The sequence below is a fragment of the Gobius niger genome (genome assembly GCF_951799975.1).
Source record: "Gobius niger genome assembly, chromosome: 18".
Classification (NCBI taxonomy): Eukaryota; Metazoa; Chordata; class Actinopteri; order Gobiiformes; family Gobiidae; genus Gobius; species Gobius niger.
This window is the reverse complement of record NC_136869.1, coordinates 17,542,314-17,569,543: the sequence shown is the minus strand read 5'-3', so window position 1 is coordinate 17,569,543 and position 27,230 is coordinate 17,542,314. Positions and strand designations below refer to the sequence as shown.

Sequence of the window (27,230 nt, the reverse complement as noted above, 5' to 3'; positions counted from 1 at the left end):
GTAGCACTTGTGTGTGAGGCTCTTGTAATAACACAAAGTGTGGGCCCCCGCAGCTGCTCTGCTCATGATTAGGATGAATATGTTCAGATGGTTCGGAAAAAAAAAAACGCTCTGGAACCGCAGGAACAGTGTGTTTGTGGACAGTCAGGAGAGAAGACCCGAGAACAAGAGTGCGCGGAGAGGGGAGTTATTGTGTAACGTGCTGTTTATGTTTGCGTGCCCTGTAGAGGCGCTGGGCCGGTGCCAGACAGAAATGGAGTAGGACAATGCGTGTGTGACTGGTGTGATGCAGCTTTCATTTATGTGTGTGTGTGTGTGTGTGTGTGTGTGTGTGTGTGTGTGTGTGTGTGTGTGTGTGTGTGTGTGTGTGTGTGTGTGTGTGTGTGTGTGTGTGTGCGCGCTTCAGCCGAGTGAAGGAGGGGGCTGAGGCTCTGTTTGTGTGGCAGACCATATTCCTGCTCGTCTCACTCCACCACTTAAGTCGGATTCGAAGCGGTCAGTGGCACACGGCGGTGGTCGCTATCTCGTCCCGACTTGCCAGTAGAGCAACTGTATATCGCCTCAGCAACTTCAGGTAAGAGCCGACATTACTGGCGCACAACTTTTACCATACCTGTTTATTTAGTCGTCCTTCTGAAACTTTTAAACTTACAACAAATCTGTATTCTGTAAAAGGTTTTGTCTCATAAACGCTTGAGTCCCGGTGTTAAAGGGAGATAGTAACATACCTGTTGCTATTGTTTTACTCTTAGTCTCTACAATATCTACCAGTGCGAGGAAGACACAAGTATAGAAGAGTATATGAATGAGAGAGAGGCCAAGAAACATATCACAGAGCTCAATCCATTTCCGCAATAAACATTAACCCTGCAAATCTTCACTTATGAGATGTGTAATCCCTCGGACAAGCGGCAAAGAAGCTGTAGTTGTATGGGGCCCATGGAAGTTATTAAGAAATTATGTCATCCTAATAATCTTCACATCATGCGGCTGTCTTTCTACAGACTTCATGGACTATTATTGGTTTTGTCGTACCAGAATATAACCTTGATGACATTACAGGAAAAGCAATGTCCTTTCAGTAGCAGAAGCCTGTTCTGTTTAATTTTCAAGTGACACGAAAAAGAAACGGATTTGTAAACAAAAAAGAAAGAAATGCCGGCATGCTTTTTTGGGGCCAGCATTTCCATTAGCCCCCAAACAGAAGTCAAGTCCCCGAGCGTTTAGTTAATGGATCCCGTGACATTACTGTGTACATTTTGGTCACAGGATAACGTACGTTTGAAAGACATGCATTCGGACATTCCTGTTGTTTATTTGTGTCACTGAAGTTGATCATTCATTGTTAGTGATCGGGTCTACAAAGACAGCTTACTTCAACTTACAAAGGCAGAAAGTGAGGCAACATATTCACTTGTGCGCTGACAGAGGAGACTTTGGCCTTTGTGCCGTTTTTTGTGTCATCCGAGTGAGGCCTGGTAATTACAGAGAGATTAAACCTCAAAACATGTGCATTTTAACAGTTACAGACCGATTCTAACATGGGAACCTGACCTGTTAAATGAAGCTCGGCTCTGTCAACTGTCACAATGTCACCAGCTAACAGGGCAAGAGCGGAGAATGCTGCAGGCGAAGGCACATTCACCTGCGCTCCTTAGCGTTCGGGGATTGATTTTGTCCGTAACATTGTGTTCTAACAGAATGCAGGAAAGGGGGAGACCCTACACAGCAGAGGAAGTTAGTTGTTGACTTAGAAGATCTGAAGGAGGCGAGAGACGCAAGGAAGAGGCCCTGTGCGCCTCTGCCCACGTCTCCTCTCGCTTGATAATGGGCACGAATAAATGATTAACCCCATCAAGCAGAGATTCAGCGGCTCAGCTCTGAGGGCGGCCAGATGGTTGGAGGGCTCCTGCCAAGCCAGAGACATAAGAGTAAACTTGGATTTTTCTGTTGAGGAGACGTGAGAATCCTTCGGTCCACCACACACACACACACACACACACCACAAGTCTTCGTCCCCTCCTCGTTTTGAACTTTTCCCATTTTGCTTTTTTAAGAAATTCCCATGATCCCAGAAACAGGGTGCACTGGAAGACACTTAAGTGGGATTAGGCCAGGAATGCTATATATATATATTCAGCATCAATTAGAAGCGGGCTTTGAGTGACATTGGGGTGACATTTCCATTTTAGTGGAAAAAACTTTGACAGGGTTATGTATGTGATTGTGTTCCAAAGTCTGAATTAGTGATGTGAGTTGTGCAAGGAAAAAAAAAACACCCTTGTTACGCACCACACCGGTTCACCAATGAGCTTCAACATCCGTGCGTCCTTAGAATATTTTAGGAATACCCTTTTTAGATGTCAGTCGTCATTGCGCGGCGCGGTCAAGTTGTCACAGAACTTCCCTTTTGCTTCTTTTCGTCTTTCTATGTAAGCATTGTAACGGACTGTTTGCGAAATAGCGCGGCCGACCCGGGTGCATTGTCCGAGAGGATGCAGCTTTTTCTCCTGGACCTTGTGAAGTGAATGTTTACCTTCCTGCCGCCGTGGTCACCCGGGGGTTTATGGCTGTCATTCAGCTATGCGGCCCATATCACTCTCGCCGCTCGCCCCACGCGCTAAGTAATAGACCTACTTCCGAGACTTCTGTTCGTGCCACCTAACCTTTTATTATGGGGCGTGCTTCCTTATATATGGAGCAATAAGCAGCCACTCTGTTGATATTGTCTCCCCCTGCTTACGTCCTCCGTTTGCCTTTCGGTGAATCCCTCATGGAAAAACACCGGCGCTTCAAATACCAGCCTGCCCAATTACAGCAAAAGGCGAGCCGTTCCAATTTGCGCTCGCAGTTTTTTTTTTTTTTTTAAATGTTATTGCACTTATCGACTCTAACTCCATATAAATGACATGTCGTGCCTCTTAATGACAGATCAAATTTACAGACGACCACTGGTAAAGTCATTAGCGTATAGTGAAGAAGAGGAAAATCTCTGCGAGGACATCTGTATTGGTGCTTTACTGTACTTATGCCAGGGCTGCACAACACAGATATTTCATGATTGTGTTGCCCTTGGCAGCCACGCACCTTCCACACGCACCGGTTGCCACATCTGCAACCGATACGCTTGTTGCTTTAGCGCTCACAGGGTTTCTCAAAGAATTCATACCCGAACCTGGTGGAAAATGGGGTAATCTTTCACTCACTGATAAAGCAGCTGTGGCAGAACGGGCTCAGACGGTCTAATGCCTTACAGAGCCTGGTAGGAATGTATTGAATTAACAGTTATTTCTGAAGGCTATTGCATGTTGGCGAAAATGAGCAGTTTCCGAAGGGTTTGAAATATGATTTGAACATTTCACAACAACTGGGGCCATCGACGTGTCTCCCGGAGAGACATAAGATACTCCATGTACTGCGGACCATTCCAGAGTAGTCAGAATGTTTAGTCAAGTAAGAGTGATGTTTCTTTACAGCAATACTTAGTAACTTGTTTACCGTAATAAATCCTTTTCGTAGTCCCTCTGTTGTAATACAATTGTTAATGGAATGATTGGGGGGGGGGGGGTCTTTCGTCTCCCCCTGGTGTCTCTCGCCAGAAAACCACAATTGCAACTTGACTGCCACCGGACCGGAGCCACCAATAAACACTAATGGAAGAAGCAGCTAACCGGCTAACAAGCAAAACTGCGGGCTAGCGCCACTTTAAACAGTATTTACAGCCAAGTTTGAGTGAAAAAAAATATTTCCATTGTGTAATTGGTTGTACAATATCTTTCTCTCTCTTCGCCTTTTCCATCAGCAAAGTATTTACTCTCACGGACATTAATAAGTTAAAAAATCGCAATATTATACAACACCTGCAGTTGCACTTATGGCCTCTAGGGGCAAGAGTTACTTAGTACTGCTTTAAAATAGTAATTACTTAAAAAAAAGTAAAACAGTACTACATGAAAATAATAGGGACGACAAACTAAACATAAACAAATGTAAACAATCCTGATACTTCTTAAGAATACACACTGACATTTGATGAAACAAAATATTCTTCAATTTCTCTTCATTTCCAGCTTATTTCCCGTACAGATTTACTCACTGTGGAAAGAGTAACCATACTTTTAGTCGACTGTTACTTGGAAATAATACGACCCAAGTAGAGGTAAAAAATACTGTCAGATAAAACTACTCCAAGAGGTACCTTTACTTCAAATAGTCTCTTATGAACATGTAACTGAGTAACTCCTGGCCTCTGGAGGGGTCAGATGCATAGGTCAGAAGTCTTGAGGAGGAAAGTGACGAAAGTATGCCCCCTTGTGGTGACAAGAAGGCACCTGATTCTGACCCACCTGATCTGGTAGACCTTTGTTGTATGGTGCTCCGGAGAGATTTTCCTTTTAAGTTTGAAATTAGTCTCTTTGTATGTGTGTGTGACATTAACCTCTTAACCCCCACCTGAGCCGAGCACATTGTCTCCTGTTTGGCTTTACCCCAATCTGAAAGTTTCTTGAAAAGAGCATGAAAAACTAAATGAAATGATGACAAAAATTAGACAAAAACATGCCAGAAAAGCTATAACACAATGAATAAAAAAAAAGCAACCAAAACGCATCTAAAATGTGACGAATGAGCGACAATAAGTGTGTCAAAAAGCGCCAAAACCACAACTAAAATGAGATGAAAAAGCAACAAAAAAGAGAGACAAAAACGTGAAAAGCAATAATAAAAAATCATAATTACAGAAATGTGACAGATGTTACAAAAATGCAGAGATAATGCAACAAAAAAGTTAAGATCAGGTTTGTAGGTCTAATATAGGAAGCTCCACTCAAGGAGCTTTTAGATTTGGGTAAAGCCGAACTGGAGAAAATGTGCTTGGTTAAGGTGGGGGTAAAGAGATTTAGGACAAAACCTGCTTTTGTTGATATTACTCAAATTGTGGGCTATTCATTTTACTGCACTTTTTGCAATCACATATTTAATGTAACGGAGATTCCTGTCAGAGAAGGGCTTCTCCAGTCAGTGGCTTCAGGCTTGTGTGGGGAAGAAACGTTCAATCGAAATGCACTGGATTCACTGCCAAGAAAGGAACAGCAAAACAGCGAAAGGGAACTTTTTTTTTACTTTCCACTTCAATAATGTCACCTAAATGAAGACTGTCTTTGTGTAAATCCTACTTAGCTTCTGTAATAATGACAATAAAGGCTTATGCTAATATTATTACATTACCACAGCTAATGAGGTTCACTGTTAGACTTCCCAAAAAGAGACGGAATTCTTTTTTATTCCTCCTCGTCTGTTACAAATGAAGCACAAACTGCCCTGAGGCACATTTTCTGCAGTAGCACGCAGGTTTGATTTTCTCACAGAGCAAAGTTTCCATGGAGCAGAATCCCCGCTGTCGTGTTTGTTTAGGTGTGTGCTGATTAGAAGTTCTCATGCTGGGTACAATGTATCTCTGCTCACCCAGGGTTCCAACATGACATGTCTTTTACAGTGACTGGAGCCTAAACCCTCTCTCTCCAGCACCTTCCGCAGTTAATGGCGTTGTTACCCCTCCTTGCACTTTGCCAGGCGCTCTTCATTAACACAGGTCATAACACAAAGGCATAGTGCTTCTCCTTCCGGGTGCTCACGGTCCACCCAGATGGACGGGCCATTTGACATAAACACTGTAGGCTTTTACTGGTGCCGTTCATTAGCCCAGAGCGCATTTAAAAGAGACGGCAGAATGCAGACTACTCAGAGTAATGTTTCACGGGGCATTTTTGGAATATTGAATAACATACAACATCTGTTTCTAATGGCGTCTTATTTTACAGAAATAACATAAAGCGTCAGGATGGCTTTAATGTCGGCGTCCCTAATGAGCTGGTGTAGGGTGAGCACTTTGATGGCGCTCGTGTGAATTAGCGTTTATGGGCCGTGCCAGTCTAATGAAGGCTCTTCCCTGGGATTGCCTGTGACATTTTTGTTCTATTTCTTTTATAGGAGTCGCTGAGGCCCTCGCCCAAGGCCTGTATCAGTCAGCGCAGACGCACCCTGCCGAGAGGGCCTCTGCTTATTACTCCTGAATCTGACTCTAAAACGCGATGGAGAACGTAACGACTGGAGCAGAGACTGAAGGGATAAACCTGACGTGTGGTATGTCTGGACATCATGACTTCATCTTCACCCTGGTGCCCATCGTCTACGGCTGTAACTTTATCATTGGAATTGTGGGGAACAGCATGGTCGTGGCTGTTATTTACTGTTACATGAAACTCAAGACTGTTGCCCATATCTTTGTGCTGAACCTGGCCATTTCTGACCTCACCTTCCTGATCACCCTGCCCATGTGGGCCATTGTGACTGCTACTGGCTACCATTGGCCCTTTGGAGGATTCTTGTGCAAAGCCACAGCAGCGCTGGCTATCTGCAACCTCTATACGAGCATCTTCTTCCTCACAGCGCTCAGCATCGACCGCTACCTGGCCATCGTCCACCCAGTGAGGTCGCGGCGCTTCCGCACAGTGATGTATGCACGCATCACCTGTGTGCTCATCTGGCTGTTCGCTGTGCTGCTCAGTGTGCCCACTGCTCTCATCAGAGACATCCACGACATCAACCTCCAGGACCTGACGGTGTGTGCCATCCTGCATCCCACCGAGATCAATGAGCAAAGCCTGGAGCAAGTGCGGCTGGCCATCGGCCTGATGAAGAGTCTGCTGGGGTTCCTGCTGCCCTTCATCATCATCATCACCTGCTACTGCCTGATCGGCAGAGCTCTGCTCAGGGCGCGGCACATTCAGAAGAGCTCACAGTCCCGGGATGATGAGGTGCTGCGTATGCTGGCTGCTGCAGTGCTGGCCTTCTTTGTGTGCTGGGTGCCCCACCAGATATTCCAGTTCATGCAGATCCTGACTCAGCTCAAAATACTCAGCTCATGTCACATCCTGGACATCATTGATACCGCCATGCCCTTTGCTATCTGCATCGCCTACTTTAATAGTTGTGTTAATCCTATTGTGTATGGGTTTGTTGGGCGTAACTTCCGTAGAAACCTGGTGCGCCTCCTGCACTGTGCCCCGGCCAATGTGCGTGGAGCTCACCCCAGCATCAGCTCCAAAATGAGTGCTCTATCCTTCAGAGCCTCTGAGGCGCTGAGCCTGACAGTTAAAAACAAGTCCTCATCTGACATTAAGTGATCAGCCATGCTTTCCTCCCCTCTCCCTGAAGAGCATCTGTAAATTGCTGGGGAGGACTATGCCCTGCTTTCAAAGCCCAAAATGTTCTACCAAGCACTGACCCTCTCTGAGTGACTGTGATGTCGTTCCATGGATATTTACTACAATGTACAAAGCTATTGTTGTCTGTAAGCAGTTCATAGAGCTCATGTACTGAACAAGCACATTAAAGCTGCCAAACCCATGGGTAAATGTTGACCATAAATACATATTTGTGGTACAGTGCAGGGCTTTGATCAAACATACACCTGTAAACCTGTATATGCTTGTGCTGCATAGTGGCATCCAATGGTTACACAAAGGAAAACCATGTCCACATTTGCAACAAGATAAAGGGGGAAAAAATAATAATATGCACAGTCGTAATCTTTTCCACGCAGTCAGTTCTGTATATACGTATGTGCAGTATGTGAAGTGCATTGTGTTAAGTAAAGCAGCAGTAAAACATGAAGGACATGCTATTATTAAATATCACGTACTATATGAAGGAATGAATAGAAATGAAGTGATGCCTTGAATTGAATATAATTGTCACTTGTAAATACTGTAAAGTGGATGTTTTTAATGTTCATATTATGTGGTGGTATTTCTGCTATTTAAACATGTTGAAAGTTTCTTTTTTATTTTCTACTCTTGAATGTAAAATTGGAAAAGGTATAAAAACATTAATAAAATGCAAAAACAAAAAAACTAAGGAGTGTGGCATCTTCTATGAGAAATGTTGCCTTTTTGAATGTGACTTTTCAATGATTAACTTCACCTACGACCTTGCTTCACCACGTTGACTCTTTAAAAGAAACAGGTGTATGCTGCCGTATCATTTTGGGGAGGGCGTTTGACATGTTGTGGCATTAGACTTGGGGATTGGTGGACAGGTGGGGGGTCGGGTGCTTAAAAGTGGCACCCAAAGGTGGGACCAGCCTCACTGCCAACATGAAGTTCCTTTTGCTGCTGGGATTGGTGGCTGTGGCCCTGGCCGAGAACACTCACTTTGAGGGGTAAGGTTTTTTTGGTTTGTTTTTTAAGCAAAACAAAGATGGAACATGGAGGGAAAAAAAGCCTTGCAATCACGATTTTGTGATTAGCATCAATCCCATAGTGAGAAAGACAGCTTGCTGTGTGTCAAATGATCAAAACACATAATGTAAGTGGTTTGGGGTATAGGTCACCAGTCTCATTTAGATTTACAAGTTTTAATTCACATGGCCTTCAAACTTCTAATGAGAAGACACCATTTTATGTAAAAGATGCAAGTTGAAAATGAATTTATTACTGTGGTTTCTTTCAAAAAGAAATGTCTTTCTAAGCAATTATTATTATTGTTATGAATATTGGCTCTAAATGTCAGAACATATTATATTTTTCATTGCATCAATGAAAGAAATGTGTTTTTGTTTTTTCCCGTACGATTGTGAAGAATTTGTGTGTGTGCCAGTGCCTAGATTTCAAGGAAAAAAATCAAGGAAAAAAACAAATCGTCTGTTCTCGGTCATGTTTGTAATAAACACGATGTGGGAGTGAATGTCTTATTTCTTCTCAGAGACAAAGTCTTCCGTCTGAAGCCAGTGCTTGACGAACATGTGACCTTCATTAAGGAGCTGGCTGACAGCATGGAGGTACTGTCACCCCCCCACCTTCAGTGCTATCCGCGCTCGCTGCAGGGGTCAAACCGCTCTGCTAATGGCAAAACACATTAAATTGGACTTTATCATCACCCTTATAAAGCACTCAGCTCACTTAACCAACCATCCCGTGCTTTTTCTTTATGACCATCCATATTACAAAATGCAGCTTTGAGCGCTTCTGTCAGAACGTGCACGGTCTGAAGTGAAGCTTATGTCTTTGTGTTTGGCGCCCTCTGCAGGTGGATTTCTGGAGGCCCGAGAGCCCCGCGCTTGTGACCATTGATATTGATGTGGATATCCGCGTGCCTGCCTTCTACCTGGACATGGTCTACACCAGACTGGACCAGATCGACATGGAGCACGAGTAGGTCACAAAGTATAGACAAATGTATCATTATTTTAGTTGATAATAAATCAGATATCATTATTTTTGAGTTGAATTAAGGCGAGACAGACAAACAGGAAAAAGTGAGAGATATGAATTTGAAACATTGTCCTGTAGATTACTAACCTGAATAACAAAAAGCATATAGCAAATTTTAAGTTTTCTTCCAGAATAAAGGCATGTCTAAAGTAAAGACCAAAAATTATACTAAAATTGGCTTCATTTGCAGGTTTCAGTATATGGGTTTATTACTGACCAATTTGATACAAAGTTGCTGTATTTTTAAGGATTTATTATAGTGAAAATAATTCTGTGAAACATTGAATTTTGCCCTTTGATTTCAAGCTCAATCAATTAGGCTAGAAATGAAATAACAGTTTATTCTGTTAGAAACCTCAATATATTGGAAAATGGGGCATGTGTAGTTGCTACTTTGAGTGGAGATGTTGCCCATAGAAATGAGAAAATAGCATTACAATTACAACTTTCCACATAAATCTTTGGAAAAGCACTGACTATTGTGCAGGATTGTTCTTTTGTGAAAAATGTGGCACTCAAAACTGAAAACAGACTTAGTGTGTCCCCTTGAAAACATCGACTTTGTTTTTTTCAGAGTCCTCATCGAAGATCTGGAGGAGGCTGTGCACCGCGAGCGCGACAGTGGGCCTAGTCCCAGAGCACACAGCTACACCAAGTACAACGACTGGAACACCGTACGGCTGTGCCCGATCAAACCCATTTGCATCGCTTTAATCGGATTCCTAACGCGTAGAAATGCTATTTTGTTTTCAGGTCCAGGACTGGATTAACACCATCGCCTCCTCCAACCCCAACCTCATCAGCAAACAGGTCATTGGAAACACCTACGAGGGTCGCCCCATGACCGTCCTCAAGGTACGACGATGACTGTCAGTTTTCATCCAAAAAAAATCGTCTAAAATTAATTAGCCTTTCGTGTTTTTTTATTCAATGTTGCTCTCATTCAACAACGCCTCAATTTTTACCGCCACAGATCGGCAAGAAGTCCAGCACTACAAAGAACGCCATCTTCCTGGACTGTGGTATTCACGCCAGAGAGTGGATCTCCCCTGCTTTCTGCCAGTGGTTTGTGAAGGAGGTAAGACTTTTAATAGAGTAGGAAGTAATGAAATGAAAAACTCAGAGCATGTAATTGTAAATTGTCTCTCCTGCATGTAGGCTCTGTCCACTTACGGCAGCGACTCTCAGATGACCAGCCTGCTCGACCAGATGGACGTGTACGTTCTGCCCGTGTTCAACATCGACGGCTACGACTTCACCCACAAGAGCGTATGTATTCAGTTCAGTTTGCCCTGTGGCCCACGGGTTTCTTGGAAGCTTACATGCCGATCAAATTGTTTCCCACCCCAGCTCTAAAAAGTCTCTTCACTTCTTGTTATTCTGTCTAATAATGCCATGTTTATCTTGCGCCCATTGTTATTATGTCATTTTGCTTTGCGGCCTTTAGAACAGGATGTGGAGAAAGACCCGCTCTAGGAAATCTGGATCCAGCTGCATTGGAGCTGATCCCAACAGAAACTGGAATGCCGGCTGGTGCAGTAAGTTTTGTATTTTTTTAGATTATATCCATTTAATTCAATTGCTACTGTGAACCGAGTATTCCTTTCAAGGGTGCCAATACAAGTCTGTAACACATCTGTTTGTTAATCCCAGCCATCGGAGCTTCCAGCAACCCCTGCAGCGACACTTTCTGTGGGTACACTCCCGAGTCCGAGATCGAGGTCAAGGCGGTCGCCGACTTCATCCGCAGAAACAAATCCATCATCAAGGCCTACCTCACCATCCACTCCTACTCCCAGCTGCTGCTCTTCCCCTACTCCTACACCTTTGAGCTGGCCGCGCACCACAGCGAGCTGGTCAGTATGATGTCACCCTCAAAGCTTTATGTTGACATGGAGGAGGGAATGCCAATAGCAGTAAGGAGTCATCCGAGTACTGTCATCAAACAAACAAGTGATGTTGAGTCATTTCGAAATATATTGGTGCCGTGACCCATTGTTGTTTCTCGATCATGGTTTTACTAATAGCAATTGTTATTATGGTTTATTCACAAAGGACCCACAAAAAAGTTATGTACAACTCATTCATTCATTCTTTTCAAATCCAGAGTGCGTGCTACATATCCTACTTTTTAATTTAAACAGTTACTTAATCAGAAAGTACTAACATAAACATGTATTTGTTTGATTTATGTGGTGTTTGCCTACGGTTCATGAAATGTATTGTAGACGTATTTGAATAACCGAAGAAGAATGATCTTTGCTGCTACATCTTTCCCCCCTCAAAATGTCTTCCCTCACAATAAGGTGCTCATGAAAAGCGATTATGAAGTTGTTTCCAAAAGCTTAAACATGAACTCAGCCTAGTGCCATTAAGTCTGTTATCTAAAAGCCACACTTAGCTGCTGCAAATCATTGCCTCCGCGCTCCTTCTCATGGGTCTTTTAGCTCTCACTGGGGTGTCCACGGGCTGCGCAGTTAACACTCACACCAGCTCCCTCGCACTAGCACAGGCGCATCGCACACCCCATTCTCTACCCACGTGTGTAATTTAAGCTCTTTCTGACACTTTACAGAACAAAGGAACTCTAAGCATCCTCGATAACTCCGCTGTCTATCTAGCTGAAAATATCATTTCCTGACAGCGCATTTCTCCAGAGGTTTTTAATTTCCTGTGCGAGCAAACTGGAGCAGTTCATGATGGTGCTTCAAAGTCAACTAATTCGTATGCTGCGCTGAACGCTGGAGGGCCGTATTTTTGCAAGATGAATTGTCATATTGTGTTGATTTATTTTGATAGCATTCTAAAGGTGTAATAATCGGCATGTATATACAAAACCATTCAAATCCAGTTTCAACTGGACTAAAATGTGTTTAAGCTAAAATAAAGAAACTCGGACTCAGACTTCACCATTAAAAGTATTAAAATCCTGATGGCTGAGCATTAGGAGCACATTTGTTTATGATTTCAGCGTTTTACAATTGTTTGCGACATATAACCTGGAATGTTCCACAGTGTAACTTTAAGAAGCTTTTTTATGATGTTTTTTGGAGGACTAACTGTGGTCATGTATTGATTTTTGTTTTCTTAAAGGTCTGTGGCACAAACCACAATGAAATGAAACCATATTCTTAAATGTAATGTAATAATACCAATGGTGTGTTCTGCAGATGAAGGTGGCTGAGGGAGCCTCTGCTGCTCTGCGTAGCCTGTATGGAACCAGGTACACCAGCGGACCCGGCGCTGCCACCATCTGTAAGTACATTATATTTCAGCTGTATTCCTCTCACCATGGGTGGGGAGTGAGGGGGGGTCATCTCTGTGCATGGGGCTTGATAGCCTATTTTCTGCCTAATATTATGCATTATAGTGTGCTCACGATGCAACAAGAAATGTATGTATGTCCACAAACCTGGCCTGTACAGAAAAGAGACAAAGCAGAAAGAAGAGCCAGGGCATCTTTTCCAAACAAAGGGCTTTTGTTGCCAAACCAGGCTTTGGCTCCTGATTCATTGTAGCTGTCTGCTCTCTTTGCTCTCAGACCCTGCTGCTGGTGGCTCTGACGACTGGGCCTATGACCTGGGGGTGAAATACTCGTACACCTTCGAGCTGCGCGACACCGGCCGCTACGGCTTCCTGCTGCCCGAGTCTCAGATCAAGCCCACATGTGAGGAGACCATGCTGGCCGTCAAGTACATCGCCGCCTACGTGCAGAAGAACCTCTACTAAAGAGAGAGGAGCTGCCAGGACCCCTGCCAACTCTCCTCCTCTGTACCAGCCCCCAGCCCTCCCACTCCAGCCTGTTTCCATGGATACGGGCACCTCCCGCCATGTTGCCTTGCTGTGCTTGACAGAATGTCAAGATGAGAGCAAACAATAAAATCAATGATCCATCCCCACATGCTGCATCAAATGTTATGTGTGTATGATACATTGTGTGATGGACTCTACTTTTGCTGTCTGCCGTAAAATAATTCATAACCAGTCTGAAAACACCTTCACACTTGCCTACCAATTACATGCGTGGTTTTATAGATTTACTCAACAAGTAGTTTGGTTGGAAACACGTTAGTCTAATCTAATAAAATACATCAGAGGGTATGTGAATTGCATGAAATAACGGCATGTACTCGATCCCTGAGCCTTCTTGATCCCTGCATTGCTCCTTCAGTTGAGCTGACTCTCTTCCAGTGTTGGAGGGGTGTGGGAGGGGGTTGGACTGTTTAAGGATTTTGGTGCAAAAGCACAGTACGTGACGACCCCTGAGTCGTCCTGGGCAATGTGTCTGCCCTGCCAAGCATCTGTGTGAGCAGAAAACTGAAACAGGCCAACGATTTGTTGTCCCATGGCCATGTATGCATTTCTAGTTGAAGCACCTAGGTTTCATTTTACATTTGAGAATGTGGTGACGTTTGTATTGGTCATTGTTATTTCAGTAATATTTTCAAAACTCTTGGCATGAACAGAAATATCAAACATGCAGTAAATTCCTCCTCCTTCAACAGATGGCCACACGAGTCTCAGGAGCCCCACTGCTCAACTTGATCCGAAAATGAACTCAATAGGAACACAAGGACCACAAAAATAAGTTACAGTTGTATAATTGAGTTCGAGCGAACACACAGGGGACTCCCAGCAGTTTACTTTTCATGACATTGTGCTTGCTTTGTGTTTTAACCAACAGATGGCGACAAACATCAAGAGTAGACCATTTAATAGTACATACCGTTCCTAATCCTCTATCCCCACCATCATGTCTGCATTGTCATCGATTTAAATAACTTCATCCAGGGGAGATACAAAGCAGTAGATCTAAAGGTTAAGGGTGTGACACAATAACTACAGTTAGATGCATTGATAAATTTATATCAAAACTAACATTTAAAAAGTGTGTTTTCCCCATGTGTGTGTGTTTTTCTTTTTCTTTTTTTACACAAATGGTTGGAAAGAGTGGGAAACACTTGGCATCCGTGCGCAAAAGTGAATAGTCGAACTCCCTGAACTTGGGTTGTGGAGGCTCAAAGTTGGAGCCAGTGGGTGTGAGGGTGCAGTCACGTGACGCAGTGCCTGGCTACTGTCATACTGCTATAAATCCACCTCTGTATATTTAGACAGTCCTTTTCACCGAGTCGCCGTGTCCTTAAGCCTAAGCTACAAACGGGTAGCTTTAACTTCTTCAGTGATGGCTGGTAAGTGACTTTCTAAAACTTTTACACTGCCGGCCTATTGCTCGACAACTGTTTCCCCCAGTAACAGCTATGCTGATGAGAAATGTGGAGTGCGCGTAAACCTGTGCTATTATACTGAGAGTCAAAGTGACCCGAAGGTGTGCCTTGCAGAGGATCTGGAAAATGTAAAACTTCAGGAACTATTTACAAAACAATAGAATTCTGTACAAATTTAACTTCAACGTGTTAAATTGTGGTTTCAGTGGTGCAATTTGTTTATGTTGAGAAAGTTACCCACTCTATCGATGTAGTTAAGACGCGCACTAGTGTCTGTTTTTTACTGTACATTCTCTAGACTGACACCGCAAAACGTTAAACTAAGGTTGCATGTAGCAACATGATGAAATCACTGCTATATTCGGAGCGTCTTTTAGTCACGTAACACTTTGGACACGCTGTCCTAGGTGTGCGTGATGCTTCATCTGCTTATGAACTCATTTACGCGAGTATAAATGTGTATAGTAATACTGTTAGTGTGAGCAACTGTACTTGTTAGTAGATCTGCCTTGTGTCACACAGTATGCTATGCGCTGCTTTTACCAATTGGAATGGGGGTGTGAGAAAGGGGGTGTGGCAGTGTTGGAGCCATGTGAGAGGCTCTTTCAGTGGAAAAACTGCTCTGAGTCTGGACCCTAGAGGAGAGCCGGGGATACAGCCAGTCTTAGTGGCTACATGCTGCATTCACACACCCTGGGCCAAAATCATGTATAGACACTCATTGTTCAGAAACATGACTTGGCAGGTAGATGACACATTTTCCTGTTCACTTCAGAGCTGATGCTGTCATATCATATAAATCTCACAATAATGTGGTGCTTCATTAAACAGCACCTGCATTAGTGTTTGTCATGTGAGAAATTGTATTGTAGTCCACCACAGAGCTGCAATGCAATTATCATTTTGATGCTACATTGAATTACCTGACATGTTAATGTCATGTTGTAATACTGTGTGGATATGCGGAGCAGCACTACAATGGGGGAAGTGCTTACCACCCTGAGGGACACATGTAGTGTCAGAAGACATTTCATTCTTATTGAGAAATACTTACAGCACGTGGCTTGTTGCATCAAGAACTTGAAGCAACCACACTCGGTCCGCCAAGTGCTCCAGAAAGAAACTTGAATTTAATGATCGATTGATTTATGGATGGACTGACTGATTGCTATGGCAACACTGAGAAAAAAAGACAACTTTATTAATCTGTACATGGTTATTTTTACTTTAACAGATCAGGCTTTTGTGACATTGGCTACAAATGACAGCTACGCCAGGGGGGCCATGGTTCTGGGCAAGTCCCTACGAAACCACAAGACTGCAAAGAAGCTGGTAGCTCTTATTGGTCCACAAGTATCAGGGCCATGCAGGTAAGAAACCTCCACCTGAACAACAGCCACAATGCTGGTGGTGTAACGCTGTTCACTGTGCAGGGGCGTGCTGCAGAAGATCTTTGACGAGGTGCGGGTCGTGGACGTGCTGGACAGCGGGGACACGGCTCATCTGGCCATGATGAAGAGACCAGACCTGGGAGTAACTTTCACCAAACTCCACTGCTGGACCCTCACTCATTACTCCAAATGTGTGTTCATGGACGCAGACACACTGGTAAGACTCCAGTGTACATGAAAAACATGCTCACACATCTCTGAACGCCTTTGTGACTGGTTCTCTCAGGTTCTCTCCAACATCGACGAGCTGTTTGACCGTCAGGAGCTGTCTGCTGCTCCTGACCCTGGCTGGCCTGACTGCTTTAACTCTGGCGTGTTTGTGTTCTGTCCTTCAATGGAGACCTATGGCAAACTGCTGCAGTATTGCACTGAACATGGCAGCTTTGACGGTGAGTCAAATACCTGTGAGTGTAGTGCTGTAACTAATGGCACTAAATAAACTAGTGTTATGTTAAATACATGGGCCACACCTGCAGTATGAACATATTGCTGATACTGGACAGGTCTGTGTTGCAGGGAAGAGGTTTTGGTTGAGATTTTGACATTTTTACAGCACATACGACCTATTTAAGCTTTAAACGGTACATTTTAGGTAGCTTAGAAGTGTTTGAAAATTAATTCCTTTTTTCCAGTGAGAGGTTGCCCAGCCACAAGGCCCTCCTGTGAGTTATTCTCAGGGGCTGCAGATACATTTGAGAGGCCCAGTTATGCACTGTGCAGTTGACATTCAACCAGTCCTCTGCTGTGTCTAATGTAACTAGGTTGTGTGCAATGATTTAGCTCCATCTGTGTTTGCTGAGCTTTTTGTTTTTTATCAGTTACTAAAGCATGACATCAAGTTCTTTGAGTTTTAGACACATTAACGTCAAAGTAATATTGTTACTAAAATCATACGTTGTTTTTCTGAATTACTTGGCAAACACTAGAGTCACTATAAATATTTCTCAGATCCACGTCCCACACCTGTACTAGTGAAATCATTTGCAATGCACACATGATGCCTCTGCCTACATGCCTAATGGAACGTTAATACAGAGGCTGACCTATTTATAGACATATCTTTTCATGTGCACTGAAGCATGCATTGAAGTTCCTTTGACCTTTAGCATTTCTGGTGAATACATGATGTGCACGTACACTCCACTGCCTTTCTGTATCAGCGTGGTGTGCACTACAAAACGCTGTGGAAAGGCTGTGCGATCTGAGCTATTGGATTGAGAAAAGTGGTCCAGGGCCAAGTCAAACTGGCACAGTTACACACACATTCTCTCTGCTCATCCCCTCAAAATGAAGACACCCGCTTTGCATTAAAGTGTGTCACAGCAAAACTACAGCGACATGCGAAAAATGTGTGCTGAAGGACATGGTAAAGTTGTTTTCTACGCTAACTTTTCAAGGGTTAAAGTAAGGTTAAAGATTAGAATGATCTTGTTTCAATGTTTGTTAAAATGATAATGATACTGTAGCTATTTCTGTTCATTATTATTTCTGTTTTTAAAGCGGTTGTTGTTGTGTCTCTGTCACTCAGACCAAACAGACCCTTATGAGCCTCAGTGGAGTTGGAGCAGCCCCCAAACACTTGGCATATTTTGTGTCTGTTTGAATTATTCGAAGATGAGTAGTTATGAATGCGCTCTGTTTTGTGTCTCCTGAATATCTGAACATTTAGCACCTGTGCTTCTGTAAAGCAACAGTAAAGTTTTGTGGACACACAAATCAAAGCAGTAATTGCTCAGTTTTAAATAACCTTCTGCTTAATGAAAGGCAGGATTGTGTAGCAAGATGAATTGGCTGCGGCTTAGCTCAGTAAGTGCCAGCCTCTGACAGTCCACACTAAATGTTGGATTACCTTCAGAGCCTCGAAGCTGCTGCCATTACGTCTAATATTAGCATGTTCACATCACACTTTTCATGTGTGAGATGTGGTCGCTACATCGAAATTTGTCTTTGTTTTCGGGACTTCTGACGGTTTAGTTTTCTTAAAGTAAACAGTAGATCAGTCCAGTCAGATTCCATGTGAATCATTTCCCACCAGCGTGTTGGATTAGATGAAAGCCCCTCTTTAAATATCACAGAGACCTAGTACATACTGACCTACTGATGTCAATGGTGATGTACATATGACAGAGTACATTGTGTCCTTCCATTTCTTCAATGTGCCACACATAACATGAGATGTACTTTTGACAAATACTTTCTAGATTTTTCCTATTGCTAATCTTTATCAGTGAACTGTGTTGCAATCTATAACTTTCTCTTTTTGAATCTTTATTTTGTACAAATGGGCGCATTTTTACATAAATGTCTGTGGCCAATCTTGACTCTTGAACGCTATCAGTGTTGACGCATCTAACGCAAAAATAGAACTGAGGTCCGGTAGTATGACAAAAATAGTTTCCACATCATGATCATGTGTTTTTTGCTTAATTCTCAGGTGGAGACCAAGGAGTGTTAAATGCTTTCTTTGGCGACTGGGCAACAGCGGACATCTCAAAGCACCTTCCCTTCATCTATAACCTGAGCAGCATAGCCATCTACACATACCTGCCCGCATTTAAACAGTAAGTTGTGAGTATTGTACAGACTTGGTGCATTAGATTTAAGTTGGACATTAACAATGCATAATGGTACATCAGTAAAGTCCATCAGCATCACTGAATTCTGGTCACATAAAATGGACAGCCTGTTAGAAATGCAAGAGCCAACGTAACGTGAGCCACAATCACATGAGCTGATGCCTACACTGTGGAGTGACATCAGGTTACCAGAGTGGGGAGCAACTACAGGGCAACTGCTCCACTGTAAGCCCTGCAGCAGGACGCAGGGGCACACGGGCAAATCCACCCTTTAACACCCAACAGCTGACAGCCATCCAAAAATAAACATGTGTTTCAAGTTTCTTTCATGTGAGCCTGAATTGTCTTTGTATTGTTATTCCAAGATTATAATCGTCCGAATGAAGTACAGGACAAACAAACTTAGCATTTCCTGCCATTAGCTGTTTTCAGATCCTGCAATGTGATGTGACACCCACAGATCAGGAGCAGGCGACCGTTTTCTGTATTTATTATCATGCTACTTTAACAAGAAATGTCACAAATTTCAAAATCTTGTAACTCCAAGTCCGTGCATAAACAATAATAGCATTACCTTATTTTTGACAATTTTCCATTGTTTAACCCTGCTGCAGGTATGGGGACAAGGCCAAGGTTGTCCATTTCCTTGGTAAAACTAAGCCATGGAGCTACAGCTTTGATCCCAAAGCCAAGCGTATTTCAGGCAGTGTGCACGAGGCCACGTCACATCCCACCTTCCTCATGGACTGGTGGATGTTGTATTCCAGTGCAGTGGTGCCCCTGCTGTACGAGCAGTACGGAGACCAGCCTTTCCACTCAGGATGCGTGGAGGTAAACTTTTCTTTCATAGTTATGGAGTTAACACTGTGTTATATTGACTAAATATCTGACGTTGCTTCAGTGCTTTACTTAATGTTTGTTTTATTTGTTTGTTATCAGGGAGAGGCCCCCCTACAAGCACAGGCTCTTGGACCAGCCATGTCCTCAGAAGAACGGAAAGAGAAGTGGGAGCAGGGGCAGGCAGACTATCTGGGCATGGACTCCTTTGACAATATTCAGCGAAAGCTTGACAGCTTCCTCAAATAAGACGGTGATAGAAGTGATATGACAAGAGCACTTACAGCCTCAGCTTTACATTCAGTGTGGGAAGTTGAGTCAGTCCCTCAGCACTTCTTCACTGTGATAGTGAGTGAATGACCACAAACAAATGATTGTTATCTGATTACTACGTATTGGCCTGAAACAACATAAACCCAACATTCAGTGTATGCAAAATATGTTTTTGGTATGGTGAAGACTTTAAAAGGTTTTTTTTTTTAATACTACTGTTACAGGATACAGGAAACAGGAGTTGAACAGTTCACTCTGCATCATTCTTTTTTCTTCCTCTTTTTGTACTTGTACCTCTCTTTGTTTTTTTTTTCTTCAAATGTGCTTAATGTCAGTTCACAATTACTTAAAAAGTGTTTACATTGCTTTGGAATGCCATACGCTCTACAAGATATCTGTGCCTTAGGGGTTCTTGGTAACTACGGACACCATCAGCTCTGTACCACGGCTGTGCTGTGTGCAGCACTGTAGCTACAGCTTTGTTTAGGATTTTAACACGCCATGGGGCTTCATTTGAGAATTATTCTGGATAACTGCACAATCTTTCCTCATAATGAACATTAAAAACATTATAACAATAAGTCTTGAGCAGATTTGTTATTTTTAGTCCAGTCGGCTTTTATTTAGGCTAACTGCTTCTGTCCTCAGTGGGTACACTCACAGTGTTCAAATGCTGTATCGAATTACATAAAAGTAGATCGAATTAGGTGAACCTACAGTGGGAGGAAAAAGTGAGCACACCGTTTGGAGTTTCTTACATTTGTGGTCATAAAATGTGGTCTGATCTTCATTAAAATCACAAGAATGATTAAATAGTGTGTTTCAACTAATACCACCCAAACATTTACATTTTATCATATTTTTATTGGCCATAACATAAACATTCACAGGAGAGAGGAATAAGTAAGTACACCCCTGAATCTCACTGAACTGCAACCGTTTTGGAAAGAGGAATGCGAGCGATCGCTGTTATTGTTTACTTCGGCAATTTTCGCCGGATGTTTTGGTGAATGGTAACAGCTGATGCATACAGGCCTCTAATCCTCTACTCGGTTTTATAAAATGATAGATCTGTTACAGCGCAAGAGAAGCAGTGCCCTGTTTATGGACATTGTTTTTGCTGATCATAGGATTTTAATCAAATGTTTATCAAATATGAAAATGTAAAATGCCTACCACGGCCAACGGATGTGACGACATCGCGATCGCTCGTATTGTCCAAAATTCATCCTGATCGTTGTGAGCGTCTGGTCTGAAACTACAGAGAAGGCAAGGCAAGTTTATTTGTAGAGCACAATTCATACACAAGGCAATTCAAAGTGCTTCACAGTTGCATAAATACAAGAAAACAGATTAAATCAATAAAAACAACATGAAATTAATCTATTACAGTAAAGGGCAAGAGTGCAGATAAAATACGTTCAGTTGTCATATGCATGAACAAAAAGAACTGCTTTCAGGCCCGTCTCACATCCTCGTGCAGATGATTTTAGCTGCATGAAGCTGAAACGCAGCCTCCCAACCCCTCCCTGAAGTTCTCAGGGCCCTGTTTTAAATTCTATTCTCTGAGTGACAGGAAGCCAGTGCAGAGACCGGAGCACTGGACTAATATGGTCGTATTTCCTGGTCCTTCTCAGGACTCGAGCAGCAGCGTTCTGGATGTTCTGCAGCTCTGACAGTGAGCAGCCGTTACAGTATCTAACCTGCTGGAGACAAATGCATGGATAAGTCTCTCTAAGTCTGGTTTTGATACTATTCCTCTGATCTTAGCCATGTTTCTCAGATGGTAAAAAGCTGCTGATGTTATTGCTTTGATGTGGCTGTTTAAGTTCAGGTCTGAGTCCTTGATTTCAAACCTAATTGTTTGGTTTTAGAGAGAGAGGCTCAAGGTGACTGATAACACTTTGTGTCTGTGGGCCAAAAACAACGGTCTCAGTTTTGTCTGAGTTTAGTTCGGAGAAAGTAGTTATTGCCACAAAAGAAGGATCAGCCAGCTATTTAATGTAGGGGTTCACTTACTTATTCCACACTGTTGTGAATGTATCAGGTTTTTCTGTAAAATGTCTTAAACTTGTGAATTCATTTTTCCATTGATGAAAGTTGTAGCTGTACCTGTATTGCTACAAGGTCAATAATAGTGTTTTTCGATTCTACTCGACTTATATTTAATCTTTTTGGCAACTTTCCACAATTCAACCACACTAATCCAAAATGAAATGAGTGCACTTGACTCCTACTCAACATATATCAATGAATACAGAACTAAACAGGCCTAGGCTTTGGGAATGCAGGCTTTTATGCGTGAAATGGTCTGCTTTTGTAGCGAGGGGAAATGGTTCTAACTGTATCCACTTGTATCACGGGCTTTGAGCTCATACAGTGAATAATTCACTTCGGGGGCGTGTCGTGAGGGTGGTCCGTGCACGCTGAAAGCAACGCAGCTCCAGGAAAAGTAAACACACTCCGCCAAAATGGCCTCTCTCCCGGGGTTCCGAGTGGTCGTGCTCGTGTCTTTTTCTGTGTTTCTCACCGTGGTGCTGGGCTTCGGGCTCCCGGCTCTGCTCAACGCGGCCATGCGGCTTCTCGGACTCCCGGAGACCAGTGTCACGGAATGCATCGTCGGATTGTACTTGGCGTTCGTAGCGTTTGTCGCGATGCCTCGGATTCCCAGAGGATGCGTAAAGGTAAGCGCGTAACCCGGAAATCTTCGCCTTGATATCTCAATTAACAACTCCCCACAAGCCATCAATAAAGTTTTAAAGTAGCCTATGAAGTCCTCAGACTATATAACATTTTAAAGGATCCAACGTTTGTGTTTCCCCTCAGGTGGATGGCAAAGGTGTGTTGATCACCGGCTGTGACACTGGATTTGGATTTGCGCTCGCTAAACATTTGCACCGACTTGGCTTCACAGTCTTTGCCGGGTGTCTTTTAAAGGTGAGAGATGAACCTTTTTTTCTTTTGCTCTCTCCCGTTCAGTTGGATTCATCGCTTTGCTGTTTCCAGGACAAAGGAGGGGATGGAGCCAAGGAGCTGGAGGAGATGCGCTCAGACAGGATGAGAGTGCTGCAGCTGGACGTGTGCAGCGATGAGCAGGTGGCCCAGGCTGTGGACCACATCAGGGGCTGTTTGGACGACCCAGAGAAAGGTGACACTTGGAGACGACTGCATGTGAGTGTGAGGATGGACTGTCATTTGCCTTGTTTTTTGAGCAGGGCTGTGGGCAGTGGTCAATAATGCCGGTGTATCCACGTTTGGAGAAGTTGAGTTCACCCCCATTGACACCTACAAGCAAGTGTATGAGGTCAATCTGATCGGCACCATCAGAGTCACCAAAGCTGTGCTGCCTTTGATCCGCAGAGCAAAAGGTTAGAAACTCAAAACAGAGTTAATTAAAAGAATCAATTGCAGCAAATTCACCAACACAAAACCAAAAAACACCAAAAAAGCTCACTTTATTTAAATAGGGAACACGTGGAAGAGCTTGGTAGCTTCTATCGTGAGCTTTTTTGGAGCTATATGACATGTGGGAGAGGCTGCGTATGTGCTCCGTTTGCATGACAGAGCGCACGGACAAAGACCAGACGGGAATATATTAACTCGGCTAAGGTTAGGTAAGAACATATCTCAGTATGTAAAAACGGTGGCCTATTCCTTTAACAAAGCAACATACTCATGATTCCTGTGAGGAATGCCAACAATCCATGCTGGTGTGGACTTTAAACACCTTTCACTAATACATCCACCGAGCTAAATAACCAAAGACCCCAATGTTCAACGACTGACCTGTCCTTGTTTCCACAGGCCGTGTGGTTAACATCGCCAGCATGTATGGGAGGATGGGAAACATTATGCTATCGCCTTACTGTGTGTCCAAGTACGGCGTAGAGGTGTTCTCAGACTGTCTCCGCTACGAGATGAAAACCTGGGGCGTTAAAGTTTCGGTAATTGAACCGGGCAACTTCATCGTGGCTACAGGAATTCTGACCCGGGACATTGTGGCGGACACATCCAACAAGCTGTGGGCTGGGGCTCCCTCAGTTGTGAAGGAGGACTATGGGAAGGCTCACTTCGAGCAGCAGATGGCTCTGATGCGCTCCTATTGTAACAGCGGGCAGAAGGACATGGCCCCTGTTTTAGATGACATCACCCATGCCATCACTTCGAAGCGCCCGTACACGCGCTACATGCCCGGGGAGCCTCACTGGTGGATACGAGTGCAGCTCATGACCCACCTGCCCAGCGCCATATCCGATTTCCTTTATTTCTAACGGCACGGAAAACAATCAGCTGATACTGAAACGATTAACAATGGCTAATGATTGACACAATGACTGATTTATAAATCAAAGATGAGCAATGTTTTTAAATGACAGATTTTTACTAATGCTTTTATGTTACAAAGGAAATGAAACTAAGTTCTGTATTTACTGTGATTGAAGTGTTGAGTGTGTTCTGTGCCCTGAGTGTCAGCCCTTGTTTTTTCTGTGTACAGACTGAACTAAGGTCACCCACTGCACATGCCCTGTAAGACTTGGCACCGTCTGATGTTATGCAACAGCACAGCCCCCTCTTGTTTCCAGCTTAATACTTCTGTGATCAGTGTTAAGTCAGACGTCTTTGTTTCTCGATGAGGGCCTGTTACAGAAAAGTGTCTAAAATAAATTATTGCACGTCTTTTGTGTAAACAATTCTTAGAAGTGTAAATTCAGTTCACTACTCTTTCTAGGCATGTCAGTTGCGTGCATTAATACAAGTAACCACAAGGTGGCAGACGAACACAACAAAAAACGACGTTGAATGTAAAAAGTCTAGAATTGGAAATAACGTAATGTTAGAAGTATATCAAATGCTGGATCATAATTGATGCTTTCATTTCTGATAGATTGGAATTATGTTGCACTGTAAATTGTAAATAATTAGATATGAGCTTACTGTCTGTTTTTAAATGTGACATACATTTAAATGTGACCTATACATTTATATATATATTTTATATTTCAGATTTGATGGCTGCAATGACTGGATGATTTTTGAAAAATCAATAAAAGATTTATTAGAAGGTATGAGAACTGATATGAGATGGCACAAGAATATGTCCATGTTGTGATTTTAATGAATGACAGTTTATTTATAAATGCTGTTACAAGAGGGAGCCCACTCACAATAACCTTTTTCTTTTATGGGGGGTATTTTTCACCAATAATAACACACTGAATGAAATGAGTGCTCTTACTTATGTTTTATTAAACTTGGTGTGGCATAATATAAATAGTTTAACAGATTGAAGACTAAGCCTTTAGTTGTGGTCCAATATGACACACAGACAGAGCTAAATACTATATAGTCACATTTGAAGAACAGAAGGCTAACAGAACAAGCCAGTCCAAATTTTCCATACTTTATTATGACATCATTTGAACACTATAATAGACTCTTCTAATCATTACACCTGAAGACAGCCTCGCCTCCGCTCCATAGAAACAGTATTAAGAGCATGACAACAATACATTTCACAGCACCGCCCCTGGTCCATCCCACAGCATCAATGTGTTTGCTTCACTCTGGCACACAGTGAGACAAAGAACACCATAGAAATGTAAGCAGCACGAAAGCACCAACGTCAGCACGGACCACTTGCTCAGAATATTATCTAGAAATTAATCTGTCTGTGTTTAAACTATTTTTTCTCAGGGTTGGTTTTGCAGACAAGAATTCACTTAAGCTGCATTCAGGGGTTTCTGCGCGAGTAAGTGGATAATGTAATAATCTCTAGATAAAATGTTGTCACAACTGCCCACATCTTGTAAGCAGACTGAGTATTTCTGTACAGCGGCAAGGCTCTGCTCATGCGGCCCCGCGTCTATGAAAAATGCCAATATCAGAGCATGGAGACAGGCCCACTGTCAGCCCGTCTTGTATATATTAGGAATATGTTACATATAAAGTGGCTAAACTGCAAGCACGATGGCACAAGGGTTGCACAATAACCAAAATATATCATTTGTCTTGCAATGTTGGCAAATCTCTTGACTGAAACTGAAGGTAGCCAATACCCCACATTATATTGCTGTTTGTCTAATATTGTGCAGCCCTACTGTATATCTAACACAATATGAAACACATGCTGACTTTACAGATTTCCTTCACTGCTTTCTTATCCAACAGTACACAAAATACCGTTGTTACATTAGATTGAGGTCATGATTACATCACACCTGCTACTGTGTTTCTCAATGGAAAAAACTCGGCACATATTTGTTTGTTTTTTTGTTTATACATGTAGGCATTCATGAATCACTCGGGTAGTTACACCGATCAGGCACGATATACAGCCATTCGTCTGACGCTACAGGCCAGAACCCCCTTCACCAAAGCTTTACTACTTTTGGTATGCTCTGACCCAGCACCAGCGTAACATTCACTGCCTAATTTGCAAAAATAACTTCATCAGAACACCGAGAGCGACATTGTTTTGCTCCTTTTGTCCTCATAGTTATTTTGTGCAAGCGCAGTGCGTGGGACGATGTGCGAAGCCTTTCTTCTTCTACTACAGTGTTCCCTCACCAGGCTCCGTCGATTCATTGATCATAAGGCTTTCAAAAACCATTTCTCCCAACATTCACTTTTTTGGCTACCCAGCAGTTGTCCACCACTCACTCAAATAATAATCTGTGTCATTGACTTCTCCCGCTAGTGGCATAACGTTTAGCCTGACCGGTGTACACTCGGCAATGTAAGGTCACTTGATACAACAGAACACTGACGCACAGAGACCAAAGACAGAAACAGGGGAGTGAATGAATGAGGATGTCTTTTTTGGCGCTCTCCATCTCACTTTACTAAAACGCAACACATGCAAAGCTTCAAACTGATAGCACAGGAGGAGCGCGGGGGGACATTAAAAACCTTTGGTAGTCCGTGAAGCAGCGTGAAGGCACACATCGACCGAAAGACCTCCTAAATCCTTCTAACTGGGGCACAGCGAGTAGGCGGTACCCACTTTACTCTAATGCCGTCAGTATTTTGCGGATTCGCGACTGCAGATGCCGTGCTGTTTTTGAGTGCCCGAAAAAAGGGCACCGACGCGAAAGCCAATTAGGGTTACTAAGCTTTGAACATTTACTGGCACGTATCAAAAACAAAACAAATGAGTCGAGCCGTCTTCCAAATGAATCTGGTTAGCACTTGCAGTTTAGTACAATTTGCGGCACGAAATGTGTTTTTTGTTAGCTATAAAAGGCATATCAGAATTAACACAAATAAACACCATCATTTCCCTCCATGTGTCGAGCCTATGTGAAGCTTTACTTCCCGGGTTCAGAAAGTATTGTAGATTTCCTTATGTTATTAAGTCGAAGTCTGACGTTGAAATAGATCCAGCCTGCTGCCAACAGGTTAGTTGCTGATGAAGCCCCTTGAGGTGAGGGGGGAAACATGCAGCCAATTGCTTTGAGTTTAATGGATTGCTGTGGACAGAGAAGAAACGTACAATTTTAGCGTCAGACTTCTCCGAAATAAAATAGGAATAATAAAGAGTCCTGAAACGCTTCTGAACTCGAATGTGGCTGCCTGGCGTGCTGTATGCCCAATGAA

At 43.1% G+C, this 27,230-nt stretch overlaps 4 protein-coding genes across 4 annotated transcripts; all 4 read left to right on the top strand.

Annotated features, from left to right (window-relative positions):
• Positions 1-432: 432 nt before the first annotated feature.
• On the top strand, positions 433-7,814 carry agtr1b (angiotensin II receptor, type 1b). Its single transcript, XM_079576522.1, has 2 exons — positions 433-574; positions 5,989-7,814. The coding sequence occupies exon 2, from the start codon at positions 6,090-6,092 to the stop codon at positions 7,182-7,184; it is 1,095 nt and encodes a 364-aa protein (XP_079432648.1). The 5' UTR covers positions 433-574; positions 5,989-6,089; the 3' UTR covers positions 7,185-7,814.
• Positions 7,815-8,093: 279 nt separating this feature from the next.
• On the top strand, positions 8,094-13,165 carry cpb1 (carboxypeptidase B1 (tissue)). The gene is made up of 11 exons (XM_079576210.1): positions 8,094-8,221; positions 8,764-8,839; positions 9,088-9,212; positions 9,847-9,946; positions 10,026-10,127; positions 10,246-10,350; positions 10,431-10,541; positions 10,720-10,810; positions 10,926-11,128; positions 12,443-12,527; positions 12,814-13,165. Exons 1-11 carry the CDS (start codon positions 8,157-8,159, stop codon positions 12,999-13,001), a joined length of 1,251 nt encoding a protein of 416 aa, XP_079432336.1. The 5' UTR covers positions 8,094-8,156; the 3' UTR covers positions 13,002-13,165.
• Positions 13,166-14,308: 1,143 nt separating this feature from the next.
• Positions 14,309-20,215, top strand: gyg1b (glycogenin 1b). Its single transcript, XM_079575760.1, has 7 exons — positions 14,309-14,461; positions 15,732-15,867; positions 15,931-16,105; positions 16,175-16,337; positions 18,383-18,509; positions 19,139-19,355; positions 19,464-20,215. Exons 1-7 carry the CDS (start codon positions 14,455-14,457, stop codon positions 19,608-19,610), a joined length of 972 nt encoding a protein of 323 aa, XP_079431886.1. The 5' UTR covers positions 14,309-14,454; the 3' UTR covers positions 19,611-20,215.
• A 1,834-nt stretch (positions 20,216-22,049) lies between these two features.
• bdh1 (3-hydroxybutyrate dehydrogenase, type 1) lies at positions 22,050-24,444 on the top strand. The gene is made up of 5 exons (XM_079575717.1): positions 22,050-22,318; positions 22,461-22,571; positions 22,641-22,782; positions 22,850-23,002; positions 23,439-24,444. The coding sequence occupies exons 1-5, from the start codon at positions 22,106-22,108 to the stop codon at positions 23,903-23,905; spliced, it is 1,086 nt and encodes a 361-aa protein (XP_079431843.1). The 5' UTR covers positions 22,050-22,105; the 3' UTR covers positions 23,906-24,444.
• Positions 24,445-27,230: the final 2,786 nt, after the last annotated feature.

Excerpts from the sequence above, each read along its gene's own strand:
- bdh1 (XM_079575717.1), top strand. The coding sequence starts at position 22,106 with ATGGCCTCTCTCCCGGGGTTCCGAGTGGTCGTGCTCGTGTCTTTTTCT. Across the intron at positions 22,319-22,460 it reads TTCCCAGAGGATGCGTAAAG|GTGGATGGCAAAGGTGTGTT; the intron begins GTAAGCGCGTAA and ends GTTTCCCCTCAG. Across the intron at positions 22,783-22,849 it reads TTTGGACGACCCAGAGAAAG|GGCTGTGGGCAGTGGTCAAT; the intron begins GTGACACTTGGA and ends TTTTTTGAGCAG.
- cpb1 (XM_079576210.1), top strand. The coding sequence starts at position 8,157 with ATGAAGTTCCTTTTGCTGCTGGGATTGGTGGCTGTGGCCCTGGCCGAG. Across the intron at positions 8,222-8,763 it reads GAGAACACTCACTTTGAGGG|AGACAAAGTCTTCCGTCTGA; the intron begins GTAAGGTTTTTT and ends ATTTCTTCTCAG. Across the intron at positions 10,128-10,245 it reads GCCCCATGACCGTCCTCAAG|ATCGGCAAGAAGTCCAGCAC; the intron begins GTACGACGATGA and ends TTACCGCCACAG.
- gyg1b (XM_079575760.1), top strand. Across the intron at positions 16,106-16,174 it reads TCATGGACGCAGACACACTG|GTTCTCTCCAACATCGACGA; the intron begins GTAAGACTCCAG and ends TGGTTCTCTCAG. Across the intron at positions 16,338-18,382 it reads TGAACATGGCAGCTTTGACG|GTGGAGACCAAGGAGTGTTA; the intron begins GTGAGTCAAATA and ends CTTAATTCTCAG.
- agtr1b (XM_079576522.1), top strand. The coding sequence starts at position 6,090 with ATGGAGAACGTAACGACTGGAGCAGAGACTGAAGGGATAAACCTGACG.